Source organism: Hevea brasiliensis, chromosome 12, assembly GCF_030052815.1.
Source record: "Hevea brasiliensis isolate MT/VB/25A 57/8 chromosome 12, ASM3005281v1, whole genome shotgun sequence".
NCBI lineage: Eukaryota > Viridiplantae > Streptophyta > Magnoliopsida > Malpighiales > Euphorbiaceae > Hevea > Hevea brasiliensis.
This window is the reverse complement of record NC_079504.1, coordinates 37,205,560-37,227,341: the sequence shown is the minus strand read 5'-3', so window position 1 is coordinate 37,227,341 and position 21,782 is coordinate 37,205,560. Positions and strand designations below refer to the sequence as shown.

At 38.6% G+C, this 21,782-nt stretch overlaps 1 protein-coding gene across 2 annotated transcripts; it reads right to left on the bottom strand.

Annotated features, from left to right (window-relative positions):
* Positions 1 to 790: 790 nt before the first annotated feature.
* On the bottom strand, positions 791 to 18,113 carry LOC110642536 (uncharacterized). Of its 2 annotated transcripts, none has more exons than XM_021794619.2 (10): positions 17,787 to 18,113; positions 16,203 to 16,377; positions 15,873 to 16,031; positions 15,548 to 15,641; positions 10,913 to 10,983; positions 9,297 to 9,348; positions 1,893 to 1,941; positions 1,648 to 1,785; positions 1,176 to 1,295; positions 791 to 1,102 (listed from the first exon to the last, which is right to left on the bottom strand). In XM_021794619.2, the coding sequence occupies exons 1-10, from the start codon at positions 17,987 to 17,989 to the stop codon at positions 967 to 969; spliced, it is 1,197 nt and encodes a 398-aa protein (XP_021650311.2). In that variant the 5' UTR covers positions 17,990 to 18,113; the 3' UTR covers positions 791 to 966. The 2 variants fall into 2 exon arrangements, with proteins under 2 accessions (XP_021650311.2, XP_021650313.2); XM_021794621.2 differs by having other exon boundaries at positions 17,804 to 17,935.
* Positions 18,114 to 21,782: the final 3,669 nt, after the last annotated feature.

Here is a 21,782-nt window from a genome sequence, read left to right as displayed (position 1 = left end):
GATCTGAAGCTTCAAACTTTCCCGAAATCCCAATTTTCTTGTATGGAAACACTCATCTTCTGTCAGTCTATATCCCAAAAGAAAAATTAAAGCCTTGTTAATATTTCTAGCTAAAATAGACAACTAACGTCCAACCTTATTGCCAATTGTTTTAAAGGGTTAATTTCACTCATCCTATAATAGCATTGTTCATGAGCTATCATACAGAATAGCTTACATAAAATGACAATCAAATAAAAAATTAGATATATACTCTAATTCCAATACCCTAAAATCACTATGCTACCGAAGTTCTATTCTCTCCTGCAAAATCATTTGAGCTAATTCTTTAATTCATAGCAATTGCTAGAAAATATTAAAAAGTCTTGTTAATATTTCTAGCTAAAAAAAAAAAAGAGGAAAAAAAAAAAGAACACCCAGTTTCCCAAACAACAATAAATATCCAACCTTCTTACCAATTGTTTGATAAAACAAATAGCCAATTTCTAGGTCATTGTTCTATTTCAAAATCATCAAAATACCCTAAGGAAGCACACGATTGCGTCTGTTGCTGCTGATGTTGGTGTGGACTTGAGGATGGAAGAGTAGATACTGAAGGTTTGATTCAATGAATCACAAATTTATAATCACAAGTCAACAATGAATTGGTTGCTCTGATGGTTCGATCTAGTTTTAATAACTATGCCTTGATCTGAACACACTTATCAGTACTTGTGCTTCAAAACGAGTTCATGGTACATGCTCTGCATTTTCTAAAAAATTATGGATTCGATAATCCACTGCAGATGGCATCATCCAATGTGTTCAGATATCAATGTAATTGAATCAACACACTTTCCGACAATTTCTTTTCATTGTTATGGTATATGTTCTTTTTCTAATTATAAGAGAGGCTGAGGGGAAAAAATGTAGCAAGTAAAAAGGAAAAGGAGAGGAAGTTACTGTGGAATGGATAAAAAGGGCACATCATGCACATACAGCAACTGCAGCAAGATTATCACGCCTTGTCTGAATAAACATCTGTCGGAATTGCTCAAATCTGCCATCCTTGATTGCTTCTCTTATTGACTGGAAGAACCCGAGGTAATGGTGAGTATTATGTCTGCAACATCAAGACACATAATATCATCATCATTATCATATGTCATAATTACTGAGTGTAAAGATATTCATACATTTCTAATAGAATCTGAGCCAACATCTCGTGGACATTGAGTAGGTGATTGATGTAAGCTTTAGTATGATTCTGGCAAGTATAGCAGGTACAGCTTGCAACAATTGGTGATGTGTCTTTCCTGAAAGAAAAACAGAACCAACCACCAATACAAGAATAAATATGATATCCTCTTTCAACGCTGTGATCAAATTTTCATTTCTTGGAACACAATAAACCAATGGTATGAACATGGAACAAAGATGACAGCTTTTGGAAATTTATTATTGTTTTGAATGTGAAGAAGAAAAGAAAATATCTAGTAGTCTTATTCAAAATTTCATTTAGACTTTAATGCAAATCACATGAAATTTTAGAAATCAATGGAAACATGTAGAAGGTAAAAGGTGAGATCAAGAGTAGAAATAAGATCTAGTAAAATTAAGTTTTAAACAACATTTAAAAGGTAAGTGCAAAGATGGACTAATCATTACCTGTAAACTGTTGCTTTCAGATTAATCTTTGTTTGGTCAATTCCCATATCAGTGGACTTAAAACCAGATGCATTTGTTTCAATCCTATCCAGAGGAAAGGTAAGTGCAAAGCCTCCAAGTGTAAGATTATAAATATACCTGCAAAAAGAAAAATAAAATAAAAAAGGAAAAAAATTTGCTCAGTTTGAAAAATAATCATTAAGAGAAAGAAGATCAGAAAGTAAATTAAGAACTGAATCCCATACGATGAGTCAAAAAGATCAATGCCAGCAGCAACTCCCTGCAACACCTCCTCTATCAAATGCAAAAAAGAATGCATTGTTATCAGAAACCATATAAGAAAACAATAAATTTAATAAAGAAAATAAAAAAAAGAAAGGAAGAAGAAAACACTCAGAAAATCAACAATTTGAGAAGTGATATGTGAGAGCAGAGTGAAGTAGTAGACTTGAACTTAAACCATTAGAAAAAGCGATGAACACTGCCAGCATTTTAAATTTTGGTTGAAGTCCTGGCCATGATGTTGCAGAAGCAGGCTATTGTAGATACTGCTACATAATGGTTTTGGACATCATGGACGTGAATCCTTTAGGGACGCAAATTATCTACAATGAGCAGATTTACAAGAATTTCACTAAAAGGTGAAAACAGAAATGGGCAATGAATTATAGTGAGATTTTCTTGAAGTACATACATTAATCACTTTGACCTGTTATCTTTTAATACATTAAAAAGTTTCCCAAAAAAAAAAAGAAAAAAAAAATTCAAACCAAACTTAACAGTGTAATGGATCAAAATCGCAAATTCACCATAGATATAACAAGAAAAGCATTCTATGATTCTAATATTATCTCTACACAAAATAACAATAGAAGAGAAGGCAAGGGAAAAAGAAGTAAAGATATAGATCACTATATAACAAGTTTTGAAATTTTATAGCCTTAGCACTTGTGACTACAGAGATCCCATTACAAAATGGAGTCTAACAGTTCTTCAAAATTTAGTTGCCTAATGCCATTTTATCACTTCTATGAACAACCCATGTAAAACCTTCATAATCTTAACATCCGCTCAGTGCGCCAGGCCTTATTAGTATGTGGGGTCCAAAATAGAAAAGCTTAACTCCAAAACCACAACTTACTTATCTTGAAATTAAGATGCCAAGACTTGAACTGAGGACCAGTTATGGTTAGCCAAAAGAACCTAAGCAATCAGAAAAAGGACAAATAATGTATCAAGTGTTGACACCATATTTTGGCCGAACACCGAAGTCGATGAACTTTGAAAATTGACCCCAACCCACATTCTTCGGCTACAAGTGATTCAATCAAGAAATAAACCGATCCCACATCTAGTCGAATGCTTTCCGATCTCTCGACAAAGGAGATCACACCAATATCAAGTCTCCATGCCGTCCAATCTCATTTCCGATCTCTCGTCAAAGGAGATCAAACCAATATCAGGTCTCCGTGCCATCCAGTCTTATTTCCGATCTCTCTTTTATAAATATTGTGAAAAATCGTTTAACAAAGTTAAGGTTGCAGTCCGACTTAGTGGTGTTTCCGATCTTAAGTATTCAAATCAAGTTTCCAATTTTGATGATCTAAAGTTCTACCCGGTGTTTAGTCCCGGCTTAGGCCGATCTCATGCTTACAATATACTTAGATTAATAATCGCTTTTAAGTTTAATGTTCTAATATGCTCAAACAAGCTAGCACTCATACAATTTGGATACTTTCCGATCTCATCAAGAAATTGAGCAAAAGGGATTTCATTTCATTTCAAAATAAAATTACAAGTCATTTGGCTGGAGGATCACCCCCAGCCTGCTCTACATCAACATTTGGCTCACCCTCTCTCTCTCTCTCGGGCTCCTCGTCGCTCTCGTCTTCGGTCTCTGGGGCGAGCTCGTTCATCCAGGAGAAGTCCTCTTCAGGATACCGTTTCTTCAGCTCGGCCATAAGGTCATTATGGGCACTCACATAAGCCCCGGCCTCCTTCGTTGTGCTCTCTTCTTCCTTAGCTTGAAGCTCCTCATCCTTGGCTCGGAGCTCTTCCTCCTTCGCCCGAAGGCCTTCAGCATAGCAAGCGAGATCGGCAGACCAACCAGCCCGAGAGTCTTCGAGTTCCCGTTCCACTTCAATGATCCTCTCCTCATAACGCTTCATCTGATCCTCCATTCTAGCGATGTACTCGTTAGCAGAGGAAAGCTGAGCTTGTGCGGCAGAGGCATCTTGGACCGCCTTAAAAATCTCTTTCTTCAAGCCGTGGGCTTTCTCTCTGAGAATATGCTGGTTTGCAATGGCCTCTAAGCCTAAGCTCATTGTCTGAGCCAAGATATCATCAAAGCTCTCCTCTGCCAACCTGTTCCGATCTTCTTGGAAGCTCCCATGACTTTGGCCAGGCCGGGATTCCCCCTAGTAGAGCGGTTCCTTTCCAATGACTGGATCAGAAGTTGTGCGCCCCAGGAAAGTGCCCTAACCATGGGACCAAAAGACTCCCCTTCTACATGGGAAGAGGTCGGAAGAGGGGGAGGTGGAAGCTCGATCTGTTGAGGAGCCGGGGCAAGGACTTCTACCTCAGGGATCGGTTGCTCCTAAGGTCGGGGAAGAGAGCTCGGCACCTCTATTGATTCACGATGAGGGGTCTGAGCATCGGCAGTGGCGGCCCCCTTCATCGCCCTCACTTTTCTAGAAACCTCCCTCTTTCGTTTGCGGCTCTCCCTGGAAGCATCACCGCCCGCCACACCTGCACGAAAAAGAAAGTCAGTGAGTTCGCTAAGGTTCAGAGACCAGAGATATGGATAGTACCAGGGCCGAGGTCAGAGAGCTGAAGCTCGTATTCTTCGCCAGTGACCAGCCGCATCATTCAATGCTGCAGTTCGGCCATCACTGCGTTTAAGCAAGAGAATTTCTGAGTGGACGCCTGAGACTTTAACTCTTTCACCACAGCGTCTTCGTCCTTATTTAAAGTGATCCTTTTTAGGATCGGAGCGACCAGGTGTTACCAACTTCGTGGGATCCCCTCAAAGCCGTTCCGAATCTAGCTCCTCAAAATAAAAAACCGATTATTCCAATTCTTCAATGAAGAAAGAAGATCGGTAAAGAGAGATAAATGGGGCTTAGCTTGGAAGAACCAGAACTCATCATCCTTCCTTCGAGCGAGCCTATGTAGCTCGGCAAAGACTTTGGCTGTGGGTTCCAATCCCTTAGCTCGGCAGAGGCCCCGGAAGGCTATTAGAGTCCGCCAGGAGTTCGGATGCACTTGGGCTACCGAGACATGGTAGAATTTCAGGACGGCTTTGTAAAATTCGTCCAAGGGAAAGCGGAGCCCGGCCTTCAGTTGCTCTTCATACACCATGATGAGATCGCCCTCATCAAAGAAATGGTCGGCCCGATGATCGCCATGGCATTTGATCAGTTCAAAGGAGTCGATCCACAGATTGTACTCCTGGCTTATAGATTGGAGATCGGCTTCTCTCAAGACTGAAGGCAATTCATCAATTGGCAAGTTGTCTCTTCTCAAAGATGCCCCTCGCCTCGGTCTGGCACCCGAACTAGTTACTGGGACGAGGGCCCTGCTAGCTTGACCACCCGATCTAATCACGTCACCCTCTTCCGAGGTCCAAGAAACGTGGACAGAAGACGGACTCGCAGCTCTCTGACTCTCGGCGCCGCTCATTTTCAAAGAAATGAAAGAAGTTTAACTAAGAAAATGATTAAAACCCTTACCGGAATGTGATCGGTGTCGGAAAAACTTGAAGAAACGAGAGAATTTCGGAATCGCTCGCAAAGTGCTGAAAATGACATAAGGGAGTAACTGATAGACCCTTCTCCTATTTATACTCGTCTGAGCATTCAATGCTCACAGTGTCCCAAGCGACGCATCGGTTAGCGGAATCCGCCCGCTTTCCTGACACGTCGCAGGAAGATTCCAGAAACACCATAAATAAAATAAAAGGAGATCGGCTGGCTAAGATCGTCGAATTAAGGCGGATGTTCAGAGTCACAGATCGGCTAAGGATGATTTAGCTAGGAACCAGATCGGATATGCACATCAGAGATCGGAAAATAACCAATGCAATAATTAAATGATAACCGTCAAATAAAATTTCATTTCATTTCCAAAAGGTCAGATTACATCATTTGGGCGATCTTAAGAGATCGGATTACATCATTAAGAACCTTTAAAGGTCAGATTACATCATTTGGGCAATCTCTAAAGATCGGCACTACATCCTACCTAGTAAGGACCTATGTCAAAACCTAGTCTTGTGGCTGAATCAAAAGATGTGTTTGAAAGCCAGCCATAGGCATTGGATAGATGTGCAGCTCAGATGGAGTGACTATGACTCTCATGATGGTAAGTGGAGTCATCGTCGATGTCATCGACCAGAACCGAGCTGTAGTCTGGACGCCCGATGTGGTGAGGAGCCAAATGAACTTCAAAGGGCGATCACTGATATTAAGAGGGAAATTAGCAGTCCTCTCGCCTGAAATCGGTTCACCGATTATATCGGTAGATCGACCCGAGATCGGCACGATCGATATTTTCGATTTGATCGGTAAATTAGTCCGGTTCTCTCACTGTCATCAGATGTGGTTATCATGATTCTCCGATCATCGAGATCATAAATTTTCAGTCGAGGAGCAAAGAGAACAGTCGGAAAAGGTCAAAAGCGGTCACCATGGCCGGAATTGTTACCGGAGAAACTAGAACAGAAGAAGTGGGAAATGAAAAGAGGAGAAATGAAATGTGGAAGAGACTCTCCGCTGAGGCATATATATAGGGGGCCTGAGCATTTATTACATACGGAAACCAAAGCGGATGTATCGGTAACCGAAGAATTAAATGCTTTGACTGAGGCAGCTCGGATAGAGGGGAAGGCTCTAGAATGGGAGAAATCGGGAGAGGGGCCCGATATAAGAGATCCGAAAAGAGTCATAATATGAGAGGTCGGAAAAGGGTCATAATATGAGAGGTCGGAAAAGAGTCATAATAGAGAGATCGGAAAGCACAAAGAGGATGAGATAACTTCCAGTATCTCTCTACATAATCAGAGCCGAGGTAGTTAAAGCGTTGCAGGCAGGATCAAATCTTTACCGCACGCCTCATTTGCAGAATCGCCCACATTGCTGACAGACGCCAAAAACTGTTATGACAGTTCTGTACATTACAATCCCCACCGTCGATTATACTTGCAAGGACGAACTCGGAGCCCTTGGATCAAAAACAGACGACAAGACCGGCACCTTTTATTCCCAGCCCTCGGATCCATCTTGTAAGGCAGGAACCTGAGCCGTTGGATTAGGAAAAGAAAGGACGGATATTTTGGATTGGATCACAACCATCCATTTTGATTCTCTTTGATTCTCGGACATCAGATCATGTCCTTTGAAATCCAGATCTTCAATCTCCACAAAAGAGATCCTGACCTTTCATTAGAAGCACCCGTTCCCTATAAATACCTGCATGCAATACTGTAGAGGGGACGGACAAAAAAGAGTGGTGGTGATTATAGTGGAAAGGCTCTGAAATTTAATTCAGTCTTGTTGCTTTGCCATTCGAAGCTTGCATAAAAATTGAGAAACTTCAGAAACTAGTTTTCTCGAGTGTCTCCATTGATAGAGTTTTTGAACCCTGAAATCCTTCATTTTCAGTTTGTTCATCACTCTACCATACCATTTCCGTTCAGTCTTGTCTTCATCACCCCATCATCTACTTATTCTTCTCTCAGCTTGACTTTATTCTGACTAGGTAGCTGTAGCTTCGACTTAACTGCATTTCAACCTGGTTCTCGCAATCTCAAAGTAAGCATTGGTCTCAGAACCATCAGCCTTCAACGTAACAATATTTGTGATCTCCAAAACCAGTTTGATAATCTCGACCTCACACAGGTAAGTATCTAGACTGTCACCTTTCCGAACGCTCTCATTTTACGTTTTCTGTTTTTATTCTCAAAATTCTCATTAAGTTCAGTTATACTAAAATCTTCACGTAGATCCTTTAAGCCGACAATTACTCTCCTGAGTTTAATTTTTCCATTCTCCAGTTCACGTTATTTAGTCGTTCTTAGTTTTTATTTCCTTCGAATATAGGTGTTCCGGTTACGAGTACCTTCTAGGTAATTTAGCAAAGTGTTGGTAGCAATATCTTAACGTGATAGCGTCTTTTGAAATAAGTAAAAAATAATCAAAGAATGAATAGGGAATCAGGAGAAAAGTCATGAGGTCGGGTTACTAAGCTAGTCTAGGAAATAGCCTAATAAAGCGGGGATCGAGATAGGACCCCAGACTAGTAACCAAAAGATATTAGATGTAGCCATCCGAAGAGTTCAGATGAGAGAGTCATATACGAGATCAGTGAAGAGCTTGGTCTTTAACCGAATACTTTAAGAGGTCAGGGGAGAGTTCTTACCCGATCCTCATTCAAATAAAACACGAAGATCGGAGGAGAGTTTTTATCTGAGATCCTTTATTAAAGTCTCAAACCAAATACTTTAAGAGGTCGGGGGAGAGTTCTTACCCGATCCTCATTCAAATAAATCACGGAGATCGGATGAGAGTTCTTATCCGAAATCCTTCATTAAAATCTCAAACCGAATACTTTAAGAGGTCGGGGGAAAGTTCTTACTTGATCCTCATTCAAATAAAACACGGAGATCGGAGGAGAGTTCATATCCGAGATCCTTCATTAAAAGTCTCAAACCAAATCCTTTAAGAGGTCAGGGGAGAGTTCTTACCTGATCCTCATTCAAATTAAACACGGAGATCGGAGGAGAGTTCTTATCCGAGATCCTTCATTGAAGTCTCAAACCAAATACTTTAAGAGGTCCAGGGAATGTTCTTACCTGATCCTCATTCAAATAAAAACACGGAGATCGGAGGAGAGTTCTTATCCAAGATCCTTCTTTTAAAATTTTTGAACCAAACACAGAGGTCGGGGGAGAGTTCTTACCTGATCCTCGTTCAAACAAAAAAATACGGAGACCGAAGGAGAGTTCTTATCCGAAATCTCCAGCTTAAAATTTTTAAAACATACCTAAGGATCGGGAGACGCTCCTCCCTCCCTTAAGAAAATTTAAATTTAATAACACAACTCCAATACACAAGGCTATTTTAATTCGAACACTTATTCACTAAAGGGCCATCTCATGAACTCGTGTTCTTGGGCGACCTATAACGAGTGAAATATCAAATATTCCTTTATTTTGCACAAAGGATTAACATCATCACTATCCCCCCCCCCCCCCCCCCCCCCCTAATTACCCTTTTAATTTATAAAAGAGCATAACATTAAATCTGTTTACCCCTCATTAAGGGACGAGACGGGGTGCCTAACACCTTCCCCGCCCGTATATGGACCCCGAACCTAGAATCTCTGTTTTCGAAGTGTTTTCTTTTAATTTATTTTCACAAATGGTTTTCTTTAATTTCCCTCAAAATTAAAGTGGCGACTCCTCACTTTTCCCACTTCGGTGAGAGCTTTCGTCTAGGCGACCACAAAATACCTTGTGACATCAAGCCTTCATGCTCTTAACAATTTTCACAAATATCATTTCAAACAGTGGTTATGCAATTGAATAAATCAAAGAAAGACCATATGCAGTATGCCAAAAATATTTGGAGTTTCGACAGTAAAACAAATACCTGGTAGTCCAAGCCCACAGACAAGGCGTGGCTTTTCCTCTGGTAAACTATCCTGAGCATTTTGTAATAGTGTTAGAACTCGATCATTAACAAAAGACAAAATTGTTCATGTTAATACATCAAACAATCTCCTACATAATTTCCTTGCACTCACTTGACTACTGAACCTTATTTATTGTGGTTTTAGTCATGTTCTCATCTCATCCCATGAAATTTCACAAGAGACATTTCTCCAACATAAACAAATCAATATAATTCCCAAATTAACATAAAATAATGCATAGTATCGCATACTACAATGGAAAACCATAAAATAAAATATATCTGACCCTACTGTATGAAACTTTTCATACATATTTAGATATTTGACATGAGAGCATCTTATTTTTTACAGTCTGGTTAGGAGGTTCAGTGCGAGTCTTTTCCTTATCCAATACTAACCTTTAATGAGATGATCTATTGGAATAATCTATACATTGACCAGTCCCATTGAGAATTATTAACAATGTCCTATTGAGACTTTTTACGAATTAAGAAGGAAAAGGAATACATAACCTTATGACATTTGTGTTATAGACATTTTACAAGCCATGGAGCTTGTTTTACTTCATAATGAGCATAGTTTGATCATCATAGCTCAGGTAGATGTATGCTCTATTCCTGATTTGGGGTTGTAAATTCACACATAGTACTCCAATTGTCTTAGATCCTTAAATGTTGGGAATGCTCAAAGCATGACCTCAAACTACCATTTCACAACATCCGTCATTGCTTGAAAAAATAAAAATAAAAAGGTTCAAGTAAGTTAAATAACTATCATTCATACATACCCTCAGTCTAAACATGACACTAAAGATTCATCGATGATAATCATTTCACAGAACCCCAACTAGAAGTTGGCACCAGTATGAGATCTGCTTGGGATGCATAGCATCTATCAAGTCATTACAATACCACATGTCCAAACATAATTACACAATTGGGTGTTCTAAAACACACAACTATCCCTTTCATCCACAAATACAATGCAGGATAGGATCCAAGTTAAAAATATTTTAAACAGAAAAAAAAAGGTTTAGATAAGATAGGGATTTTAGATGAGAGGAAATTCACATATAAGTAAAAAGCTTTGATATCATATGAAGAAAGTGATTTTTCCCATTATCTTTTAGGGCATTACTAATGTATATTTATAATGAAGAATCCAAGATTTACACATACTAGTAAGATAGGTTCGGTATACCATGTACAGATATACAGGTTGTCTAGTTGAATTACAATTGTATTCTATCACAGAGTTATAGGGAGACGCAATCCCAGATTAAAACTAAGCAATTATAAGACATTGGCTTCCACTTATAAAACAAGAGGTTACCCTCCTCAAATGATGTAAGTTTGATGCATTCATAAGATAAGGGCCAGGAAAGTTGTAATCTTTAATTGTGTTTTATTTGCTAATTATTTCATCAATATCTATGAGAGGAATAATAAACATTTAGTTAAAATTAAGTGATATTGTCACGCATATTCATGTTTATTTGTTGATTGTCTTACTGTTTGTGAATTTGCAATTAAGGGAAAAGGTAATTTCATACTAAGAGATAAAGCATATTTACCATTACAGCATCAAGTAAAGCAGGGCGCTCAAGCATGCTCTCTCCAAGCCCAAATCCTCCAATCCAAAAACCTGAAGAAAATATTTAGTGATCAGTTCGAAGATACTATTTAAATATGGGTAAATTACATTTTCAATCCCAAGGTTTCACCTTAATTATAAGGACAATATTTGTTGACATTAGAATTCCATGTCATACTTATTTCTATTAAAACAATTAAGTTGTTGAAAATTTCATATTATTAGTTTTAAATACCTAAAATATCCTTATATAATAAAACCTATAAAAGCACTATTTTTTCAATAAAAAATAAATCAAGCAATGAAATTCATGCCATCACTAATGTAACAAATTATTTTAATTCATGATATCTACACTCTCTTAACCTGAGTATCTTAAAATTTGAACCAGTAAAAAGAGCACTCAAATTCACATCTACAAGGTGAAAATTGATTGAAAAACTACCAAAATTATAACCACCAACAAAACTGAGAAATATTTTAAAAGACACACATCAAATTTGTATTCTACAAAAAGCCCACATTTGTGAATATTGGAACAGGTTACAGATAATGCCAATAAATTATGCTTTCTGGAATAAATTCGCATTAAAACGCTCTGATATCAATGGGAGGGTGGTTACAAATAAGATTTTGTGAGCACCTTAGTAAAAACAAGAAAAATAATTGGTTTTCTTCAATTTCTATCAGCAATGCTTTGAAATAGTATTATGTTTATATTTCTTCTTGATATGTGGATATTAAAGGGATTAAAAACTCAACTCTACTCAAATCAACTAAGCATTTATCCCAAAAATTTGGGGTCGGCTATATGGATTCTCTTTCTCCACTCTAAACGATTTTGGGTTAAATCTTCAGAAATGTGTAATATTTCTAGGTCATGTTGTACTACTCTCCTCCAAGTCAGTTTAGGCCTATCCCTTCTTTTCTTTCTATCCTCTAACCTAATATGTTCTACTTGTCTAACTGGAGCTTCCGTATGTCTACGCTTCACATGACCAAACTACCTCAATCTCCCTTCTCTCAACTTATTCTCAATTGGCACCACTCCTACCTTTTATCTAATACTCTCATTACGGACTTTATCTAGTCTAGTATGGCCACTCATCCACCTTAACATTCTCATTTTCGCAACTCTTAGCTTAGACACACACGACTCCTTCAGTGCCCAACACTCACTACCATATAACATGACCAGTCGTATGGCTGTACGGTAAAATTTTCCTTTCAACTTATTGGGAATCTTGCAATCACATAAAACTCCCGTGGCACGTCTCCACTTTAACCATCCGGCTTTAATCCTATGACTAACATCCTCCTCACATCCCCCATCTACTTGAAGGACTGAGCCAAGATATTTAAAGTGATTACTTTAGGACAGTACCACTCCATCCAAACTAACTGCTTCTCTATCACTAGTTTGGCCTTCATTGAACTTGCAATGTATGTATTCTATCTTCGTTCAACTTAACTTAAATCCCTTTGACTCTAGAGTACTTATCCACAGCTCTAACTTTCTATTTACTCCTTCTCGCGTCACATCTATCAGAAGTATATCATCTGCAAACATCATATACCAAGGGATACTCTCTTGCATATGTTTCGTCAATTCATCTAAAACTAATGTAAAAAGGTAAGGGCTTATAACTGAACCTTGGAGTAATCCAACTAAGATAGGAAAATCTCTTGTGTCCCCTCCCACTGTGCGCACAATAGTAGTTGCTCCTTCATACATATCTTTCAACACTTGTATGTACCTAATAGATACCCTCTTTTGTTCTAACACTCTCCATAAGACATATCATAGAACACTATCATAAGCCTTTTCCAAATCGATAAAAACTATGTGTAGATCTTTCTTCCCATCTCTATATTTCTCTATCAAGCTTTTAGTGAAAAAGATCGCTTTCATAGTTGAACAACCGGGCATGAAGCCAAATTGATTGGGAGAGATAGAAATATCATAACGAAGTAGATGTTCCACAACTCTCTCCCACAACTTCATAGTATAGCTCATGAGTTTAATTCCCCTATAGTTTGAGCAACTTTATATGTCTCCTTTATTTTTAAAAATAGGTACTAAAATACTCCTCCATTCATCAGGCATTTTCTTTGAGTTTAGAATTTTATTAAACAATTTAGTTAACCATGTCACTCCCATATCTCCCAAACACTTCCACATTTCAATTGGTATTCCATCGGGTCCGCAGGCTTTACCCACTTTCATTCTCTTAAGTGCTTGCTTTACTTCTAAAAATCTAATCCTTCTAATATAATTCACATTCTTTTCTATTGCTCTGTAATCTATATTCACGTTATTACTATTTTGACTATTATTAAAGAGATCATCAAAATAATTTCTCCATCTTTCTTTAATGTCCTCATCTTTCACAAACATTTTTTCTTCTTTATCCTTAATGCACCTAACTTGATTGAGATCATGACATTTCTTTTCTCTCCTCCTTGCTAATCTATAAATATCTTTCTCCCCTTCTTTAGTTCCAAATTTCTCATATAACTTTTCAAAGGCCTGTGCTCTTGCTTGACTAACTGCCTTTTTTGCCTCTTGCTTTGCTATCTTGTACTGTTCATGTGCCTCATTATTATCACATTTAGGTAATTTCTTATACCATTCCCTCTTTCTCTTCATTGCCTTTTGTACTTCCTCATTCCACAACTATCTCTCTTTTGAGGTTGGTCTATGTCTTCTGGACTCTCCAAGTACTTTTCTAGCTACTTCTCTAATCTTTAATGCCATCTGTATCCACATACCATTGGCCTCCATATCTAGCTTCCATGCTTCAGACTCAATAAGTTCATTTTTGAACTTCACTTGCTTTACTCCTTTAAACTTCCACCACTTTGTTCAAGTTATACTATTTCTTCTAACCTTACTTGAATTGTTCCTAAACTTGGTATCCAAGACCACTAACCGATGTTAACTTGTTAACGTCTCTCCCGGAATGACCTTGCAATTCTTGCATAGAGCTCTATTTATTTTTCTAGTTAAGAGGAAGTCAATTTGACTTCTATGTTGCCTACTTTTGAAAGTCACTAGATGTGACTCTTTTTATAAAGTTGGTATTTGCTAGTATGAAGTCGTATGTCATAGCAAAATCCACAATGTTTTTTCCCTCCTCATTTCGGCTACCAAAACCAAAACCTCCATGATCATTCTCATAACCTTGCCTATCACTTCCTACATGTCCATTCAAATCTCCACCGATGAAAACATTCTCTTCATTCGGTATGCTTTGCATTAGATCATCCATATCTTCCCAAAACCTTTGTTTACTCTCACTATCTAATCCTATTTGTGGGGCATAAGCACTAACTACATTTATTGTTTCTTCTTCTAATACTAGTTTTACCAGTATAATTCTATCTCCTACTCTTTTCACAGCTATTACAGTATCTTTCAATGTCCTGTCTATGATTATGCCCACTTCATTCTTGTTTCTCTCCTTTCCGGTAAACCACAGTTTGTACCTTGAATTACCCACTTCCTTGCTTTTCTCTCCTACCCATTTAGTCTCCTGAATGCAAGCAATATTCACTCTTCTCCTTTCCAAGGTATCCACAAGCTCCATTAATTTTCCTGTAAGTGATCCAATATTTCAAGTACCAACCCTGATTCTCCTCTTATCCTGTTCTTTCCTAATTGATCTCTTTCTATGATATCTTCTATTGTTCTCTATATCTATCTTGTATTCTATTCCACTATCTGTTCTACTATCTGTCCTATGGACTAACTTCTTTACCCATATCCGTCCATGATATGGGAATCATTGCTCATTTAACACCACACCCGGGGGCCAGCATGGCACGTCGCTTTCTGTGAACGCTCTACACCCTTGCATGTTTTTCACCACACCCGGGCTTCAATGTAGAGCGTCATAAGTAGAGGGCGCCCCAACATTTATATCATTTGAATCCATATCATAAAGTGTAACGAAATTTTTACGTTGATTGTCACATACCGCAACCCTCCTCCTTTATCTAGACTTGGGACCGGCTAAGCGCAAACTACTTAGGCAGAGTTTAAAGGGATTAAAGACATCAAATAAAATTTTCATTTACAAATTTTAGAATATCATGTTAATTATAAGTAATCTAAGGGATGGTAATGTAATTCACTCTTAAAACAAATGAGAAAACAAACCCAATTTGTCAAATGAATGCTTTTCAAAAATAAATTAATGGGTTCAAGAGATACAAGCAAACCTAAGGGATGGCAAATGCTTTGCATACCACATAAGGTCAAGGGAAAGAGCTCAGAAGGTTCTTAATCTTTCCAAGGTCCCTTTCCAAACGAAACATTTCAACACTAATCCAAAAGAAGATCAGTTCCAATGAATTACAAAAGGTATTATGTCCATGACTAAATGGTTTCACATATAAAACTACCAGGATGATAATAAAATATTTGGCATCAAATCTTCCTCATTTAACAGAGACACTAGAAGTTGCTTTGTTAGGTCACTACAGAACAAGCAATGTTGAAAAGAAAACCTCCAAAAGAGGGAAGGCATTGCATATTACATCTTAATTTTCTAGCTCCTCGTGCATATTCCAATTAGATAGATGTAAGAAAAGCATCAATTTAAGACTATACCTGAAACATTTCTCTTGGCTATTTCTTGAGCACATCTTTTCCGTTCATCTACATTAGAACCTCCAACAATAGCTCCAAAAACAAGCCCTCCTTGCTAAAATTTAATAGTTAATGCATGGCCAATGCACATAAATACTTGAAAAGTATGAGAGTTGTATTTTATGAATATTACAAAGAGAAACATTATAAAGTTCACACATTGATCAACAGACTCAACAAATACCTCTCACTTCAAGTTATTTAAAATCAAAAGCACAATACATGCAATAAAAATCTCAGACAACATACCAATTAAAGCCAAAAGGAGCACATGTATGGTTTTTACCGGGCTAAGCGCAATGCATTCGTCAAGCCATTTTACAGTTCGATCCACTGAAATCTTGTTCCTCTTATTGGACACCCATGCAGGTACTTCATCAGCCAAGGTGGCCCATATGTTTGGCCTCATGGAAGAAATTATTTGCAGGTACTCCGCAGGTTTAATCTGCAATACATGAGCAATTTGGAAAATATCACCGAATATCCTGCTAATAGATAAAATTGGCTGAAAAGTTGGAGGAGTTTGTGGGGTTGTTGTGTGGGGCGTGGGGTTTGGGGGGGCAGACACAATAGTGTGTGATATTGACACATATAGGAATCAAGCAAGCCAAATTACCAAACGACGACCACAAGGAGTCTCAAAAGATGCTCCAATTTTATTTGTGCTGTCACTTTCTGGAAGACATTGAATGGAATCCCTTGCCACAGCAGCAAATGCATAATCATGTAATCCAACCATTTTATGGAGTCCTCCAATGTTTGACATTGTTTTCATTGAAGGGCCCTCCAAGCTTCAATATGAAAAAAATGTCAAAAAGGTCATGTGATAAAAAAAGAAATAAATTTCCAATAGAATTTATTATTCTATTATATTTTATTTCTACTCATTTTATTGTCATGAAAACATACAAAGGGCTCAAACTGGGTGGAGAAGAGGGAAAATATCTTGCTAAATAAATGGACAACATTTGACTAAAAGAGGAACATAGATCAAGTCTCATAACCGCACTTTAGCATAGATCAAGTCTCATAACAGCACTTTCTTCTGCCTATTACCCTAAAACAATCGAAACAGGTCCTCTCAAGCATCCCATACATGAGGGTGAAAAAAATAATAACATGGCAAGCAACAACAGGTTTCATCCAACATTCCAACTCATGCAGTGATGTAGTCATTATAAATACCTAAAATCCATAGGCCACTCAATATGGCTTTGAAAGTTGCTTTTTGCCAAACAAGAATTGCTCTTGGAAGAAAAGAACACTTGGTCCAAATTACGATGCCATAGGCAAGCAGTTAATTACCGCTCCCAGTCCACTTCTAAAGGGTAAAAGAGATAATCATTCTGCTTTATTCTTAAATTGAAACAAAGAGGGATATTATAGAGAGAAAGGAGACACATGCATTTTGCTTTGTGAAGAAGCTCCTCAACAGGGCGGCATCAACCATATCCTAAACCGGAATAACTAGAATTCAGAGAATATAGTTGTAGCTGATAGAATTCACTGCTATATTTAAGATCATGATCCCAACAATTATGAAAATGAGCTTCCATAAATACAGCCACATTCATATATATTCATAAAAACAGTGAATCATATAAGCGGTTGATGTGTTAATAATACCATATCTAGTCTGATGCTGTCCTAATTGACTTATAGGAATGAAAAACCTTCGCACTATCACAAGAAGGAATAAAATGCAGCTTATGGCACCAATATTACACAACAACTACTAATCTTGCACGTCTTATAGTACATCCATGTTAGCAGTTGACCAAGGCACTAAAGCTTCCTTCCTTTTTCTACGATTCCAATCACAACTTAAAAGCACCAAGAGTGCATATGCATTTGCATAGAATAGTCAATTCATACACACACACACACACACACACACACACAACAGCTCAAAATCATTCACGTCCAATAAAGCAGAAAGGCAAAGTACCTTTCATACTCTCTTTCCATTAAAAAAGGGAGGGAATGGGAAGGTGGGGTTTGAACCCAAACTACGTATCCAGTGGCAATTCTCATTCACTCTAACAATCATGAATATACATACCTGATACAGGGCATGCCTTTGTCTCACATAAACCAAACAACAAACAGCTTCTATACAATAGAATCAAACACTTAATTCTTCAACCATGCCCAAAAGATTTTACCAATAGTAATCAAATGATAGTTTTGGGCAACTCACAAGTGAAGGGGACTAACTTGGAGGAAAGCAGAGCCAGGATAAGGAAGAGAAGGAAGGAGGTCAGGGGAGATAAAATGGGGCAACCCTTTACGCGTAGAAAGGAGGAGAACAGGAGTTTCTAAAGGCGAAGGGCAGCTGCCCAGATGAAGCACTCCTGTCCTAGCCTTGCCGCCGTTGCTCCATGCCTTCACCGCAAACTTCATGCTTCCTCTCTTGCCTTGCAGTTGTTTTTGCTGCTGCTCTCGACAGAGAAGGCTCGCACAAGTTAGTTTGGCTTTATTGTGGTCCGAGTGCCCCAAATAGAAACCCGTTTTCAGAGCTACTGTTTCCTTACGTGGGATATATTTTCTCGTAGTCTCCATCCGTTCATATTTAGGGTTGAAAGCTCAATCTAGTCCTCAAAATTTTTTGGCTAATTTCCAATTTAGATAAAATTAAATTTTAATTTTAAGTAATATGCATTTTCTAATATATATATATATATATATATATATATATATATATATTTTTTTTTTTTTTTTGGTGGATCTATAAATGCATAACACGTGTAATTAATGTATAATTTTTTTCAAAAAGGAGGTTGTAATTCAGTTTCAAATACTTTCTTGAATTGATCTCCATTTTAATATTTTATCCGATCTCAACCAGTTATCTAACTGCATATCATTTTTTTTTTTGAACAGGTAATAATCTAAATAATAAATTCCAAGTTAATTCGACCTCATGTACGCTCGAGTCAAATTTTTCCGATGTCTTTGTCTCTACTCAAACTTTTTGCATTGGTGTCGGATCTTCGGAATACCTAATCTTACATTTTGTTGTTTTCCAATCTCTCTGTGCAAAATTCCAAATTGCGAGTAATTTTGTGATTAGGTGTCTCCCTTGAATTATTAAAATATATCTTAATCAAGTTAATGTTTTATCCGATCTCAAAATAGTGGTCTCGATCCTAACAAATTTCGACTAAGGACCCCATCTCAAATCATTTCCTTTCTTTACAATTTTACAATTCATTCCTCAAATGTTTCAAAGTTCGGTCATAAAGTCTTCTGATCTCACGTTCGCGAGTAATGTGTTTCCGATCTCTTTAAGCAGTCTTATATGCTATGATCAATAACCAATCTCAGGTTCTATGTTCGATCTTATTCAATCAATTAGGCATTGATTCAATACTCATGCAAACTTGGTTTGATATTTTTCGATCTCATCAAGAATTGATCCCAAAAAAAAGCTTAATTCATTTCTAGAGAAAAATACAGAGTCATTCAGCAGGAGGGTCTTCCCCAATATGCTCTTCAGGTACATTTTCGATATTCTCTCCCTCCTCTCTCTCTCTTACTCCTCTTCACTCTCGGCCTCTACACCCGAGGCAAGCTTGTCCAACCAGGTAAAGTCTTCTTCAAGGTAGCGCTTCACCAGCTCGGCTGGAAGATCGCTATGGGCGTTCACATAGGCACCGGCTTCTTTCACTAGAGCTTTGTCCGCCTTGGCCCTTATCTCTTTTGAGAATTGGGCCAGATCGGCAGCCCGACAGGCTTGAACGTCTTCAAGCTCCCTCTCTAGCTGGGCCGTTCTTTCCTCATAGGACCTCACCTGACCTTCTAAGTCAGCGATCCGATCATTAGCAGCCGAGAGTTGGGTCTTTGTAGCTGCCGCATCCTGGACCGCCTTGATAATCTCCCTCCTAAAGAGATGGGCCTTCTCTCTGATCACTTGCTGGTTCGCAACCGCCTCCAAGCCCAAACTCATTGTCAGAGTCAGAAGATCTTTGATGATATCCTAGGCCATCCGAGTCCAATCTTCTAGAAAATAAATTGAAGCACCTAAGACTTTAGCTAGATCGGGATTTCCCCGAACTGAGCGGTTCCTCTCCGGTGATTGAAGTAGAACCTGAGTGCCCCGAGAAAGCGGTCGAGCGACAGTGATGACTGGTCCAGAAGAACCGCCCTCTGCATCCGAAGAAATAGGAGGTAGAGGAGGAGGCTCAAAAGGTCGAATAAGAGGCTCTAAGGTGACGACCTCTACTTCTGAGGCCGGCCATTCTTGAGGTTGAAATGGAGAGCTCTGCACTTCCACCAAAGCCTGTCTCTGAGTTTGAGCAATAGCAGCGGCAGCTTCTTTCATCTCTAACACTTTTCGGGTGAGCTCCCTCTTCCCCTTGCGACTCTCTTTTGCAGTTTTGCCCCCCGCCATACCTGCACATAAAACAAGTTAGTGAGTTCTCTAAGACTAGAAGACCTAAGGTTCAGGTTTTACCAGTCCTGGGGCCGAGGTCAAAGAGTTACAGTTCGTAGTTTTCGTGGGCGATCACTCTCATCATTCACCATTTCAGTTCAACCATAATCACATCTAAACACGAATATTAGTGAGTGATCGCCTGGTTCTTCAATTCCTTCACCATGGCATCCTCGACATTGTTCAGAGTATCTTCTCTGGTGCTTTGGGGACTAAATAATTTCAACTACATGGAACCCCCACAAAAACATCAGGATCTTTACTCCTAAGTATGAAAAACGGATCTTTCCAATTCTTTAGCGAGGAAGGGAGATCGGTGAAGAGCCCGCAGTTCGGCTTTGCTTGGAAAAATCAATATTCATCATTTTTTCCCTGAGCAAGCCTATGTAGTTCGACAAAAACCTTCACTGTGGGCTCAAGTCCCTTAGCTTAACAAAGACCTTTGAAGGCCACCACAGTCTGCCAAGAATTCGGATGCACTTGAGCTACACCGACTCGATGGAAATTCAGAAAGTCTTTATAAAATTCATCCAAAGGAAACCGCAGCTCGGCTTTTAATTGTTCTTCATACACCATGATCAGGTCAGTTTCGTCAAAGAAGTGATCGACTCGAAGATCCCTATGGCATCTGATAAACTCGAAAGAGTCTATCGGGAGATTGTATTCTTGGCTATTGGATTGGAGTTTGGCTTCCCTGAGGATCAATGGCAATTCGTCCATGAGTAGATTTTCTTTCCTTGTGGCCAAAGCTTGTGTTTGTTTTGACACGGCTAGCTGACTAGAGATCGGAATAATGGTTGTAGTAGGTTTAGATCGCTCATTCAACCCAGTCGCATTGCCTTCTTTCAAGGTCCATGAAATGTGAACGGAAGGAGGGCTTGCAACTCTCTGACCTTCGGTGCCGCTCATTTTCATAGAATAAAGACAAGTTTGATCGAAAAAAGATTAGAACCCTTACCAGAGTATAAATCGACACCAGAAAGTTCAGAGACTAAGAAAGAACGTTGGGTTGCTTGGAGAAGTTGAGAAAAGCATAAGTGTGCAAATGACTACCCCCCCCCCCCTTTTATTTATACTCGTTCGAGCATTAAATGCTCGCGAGGCCCTAGGTGATGCATCGGTTAGCAGAAATCTAGTCATTTCAATTCTGTGTCAAGAGAAAATTCTAGAAGAGTGGCGAGGAGATCGGACGAGTGAGATCGATTATAGGGGATTGACCATATATCATATAGCAATTGGTTTCGGACCAAAGAGATCGGTCGAATAAGTGTTCGATTAAGGATCAGATCGGAAAGACGATCAATGTAACATAAAAATAAGATAAAATAAAAACAGAATAAATAAAATCAATTTTAAATAAATAAAAGTACATTTCATTTCCAAAAGATCAAACTACATCATTTGGACGATCTCTCCAGATCAGTAATTACAAATATCCTTTACCCTACCCTACATTCTACCTATCTTACTCCCACAGCTCGAACTTCTCCCAATCCAAAGATGTCATTTAAGAGATACATGGAGATCGAGAGGGTAGCTCTCGTCAACTATGGTAAAGACCACAGGAAGCTCGGTGTCATCGTCAATGTCATCGACTAAAATCGAGCTACAATCGAGACCCCTAAAATGGTTAGGAACCAAATGAACTTTAAGAGGAGGTCACCAACATCAAGATTGAAATTAGCAGTCCCCTTACCTGAGATCAGTCCATGGTTCAGACAGATAAGCCGATTAGAGATCGACTCAGTAGTCATTTTGGAC

Bases quoted from the DNA above. Each gene is read 5' to 3' on its own strand.
- LOC110642536 (XM_021794619.2), bottom strand. From the start codon at position 17,989: ATGAAGTTTGCGGTGAAGGCATGGAGCAACGGCGGCAAGGCTAGGACA. The intron at 10,984-15,547 runs GTATAGTCTTAA...TATTTTCTTCAG, and splicing joins AGCCAAGAGAAATGTTTCAG to GTTTTTGGATTGGAGGATTT. The intron at 1,942-9,296 runs GTATTTGTTTTA...TGCATTTGATAG, and splicing joins CTGTGGGCTTGGACTACCAG to AGGAGGTGTTGCAGGGAGTT.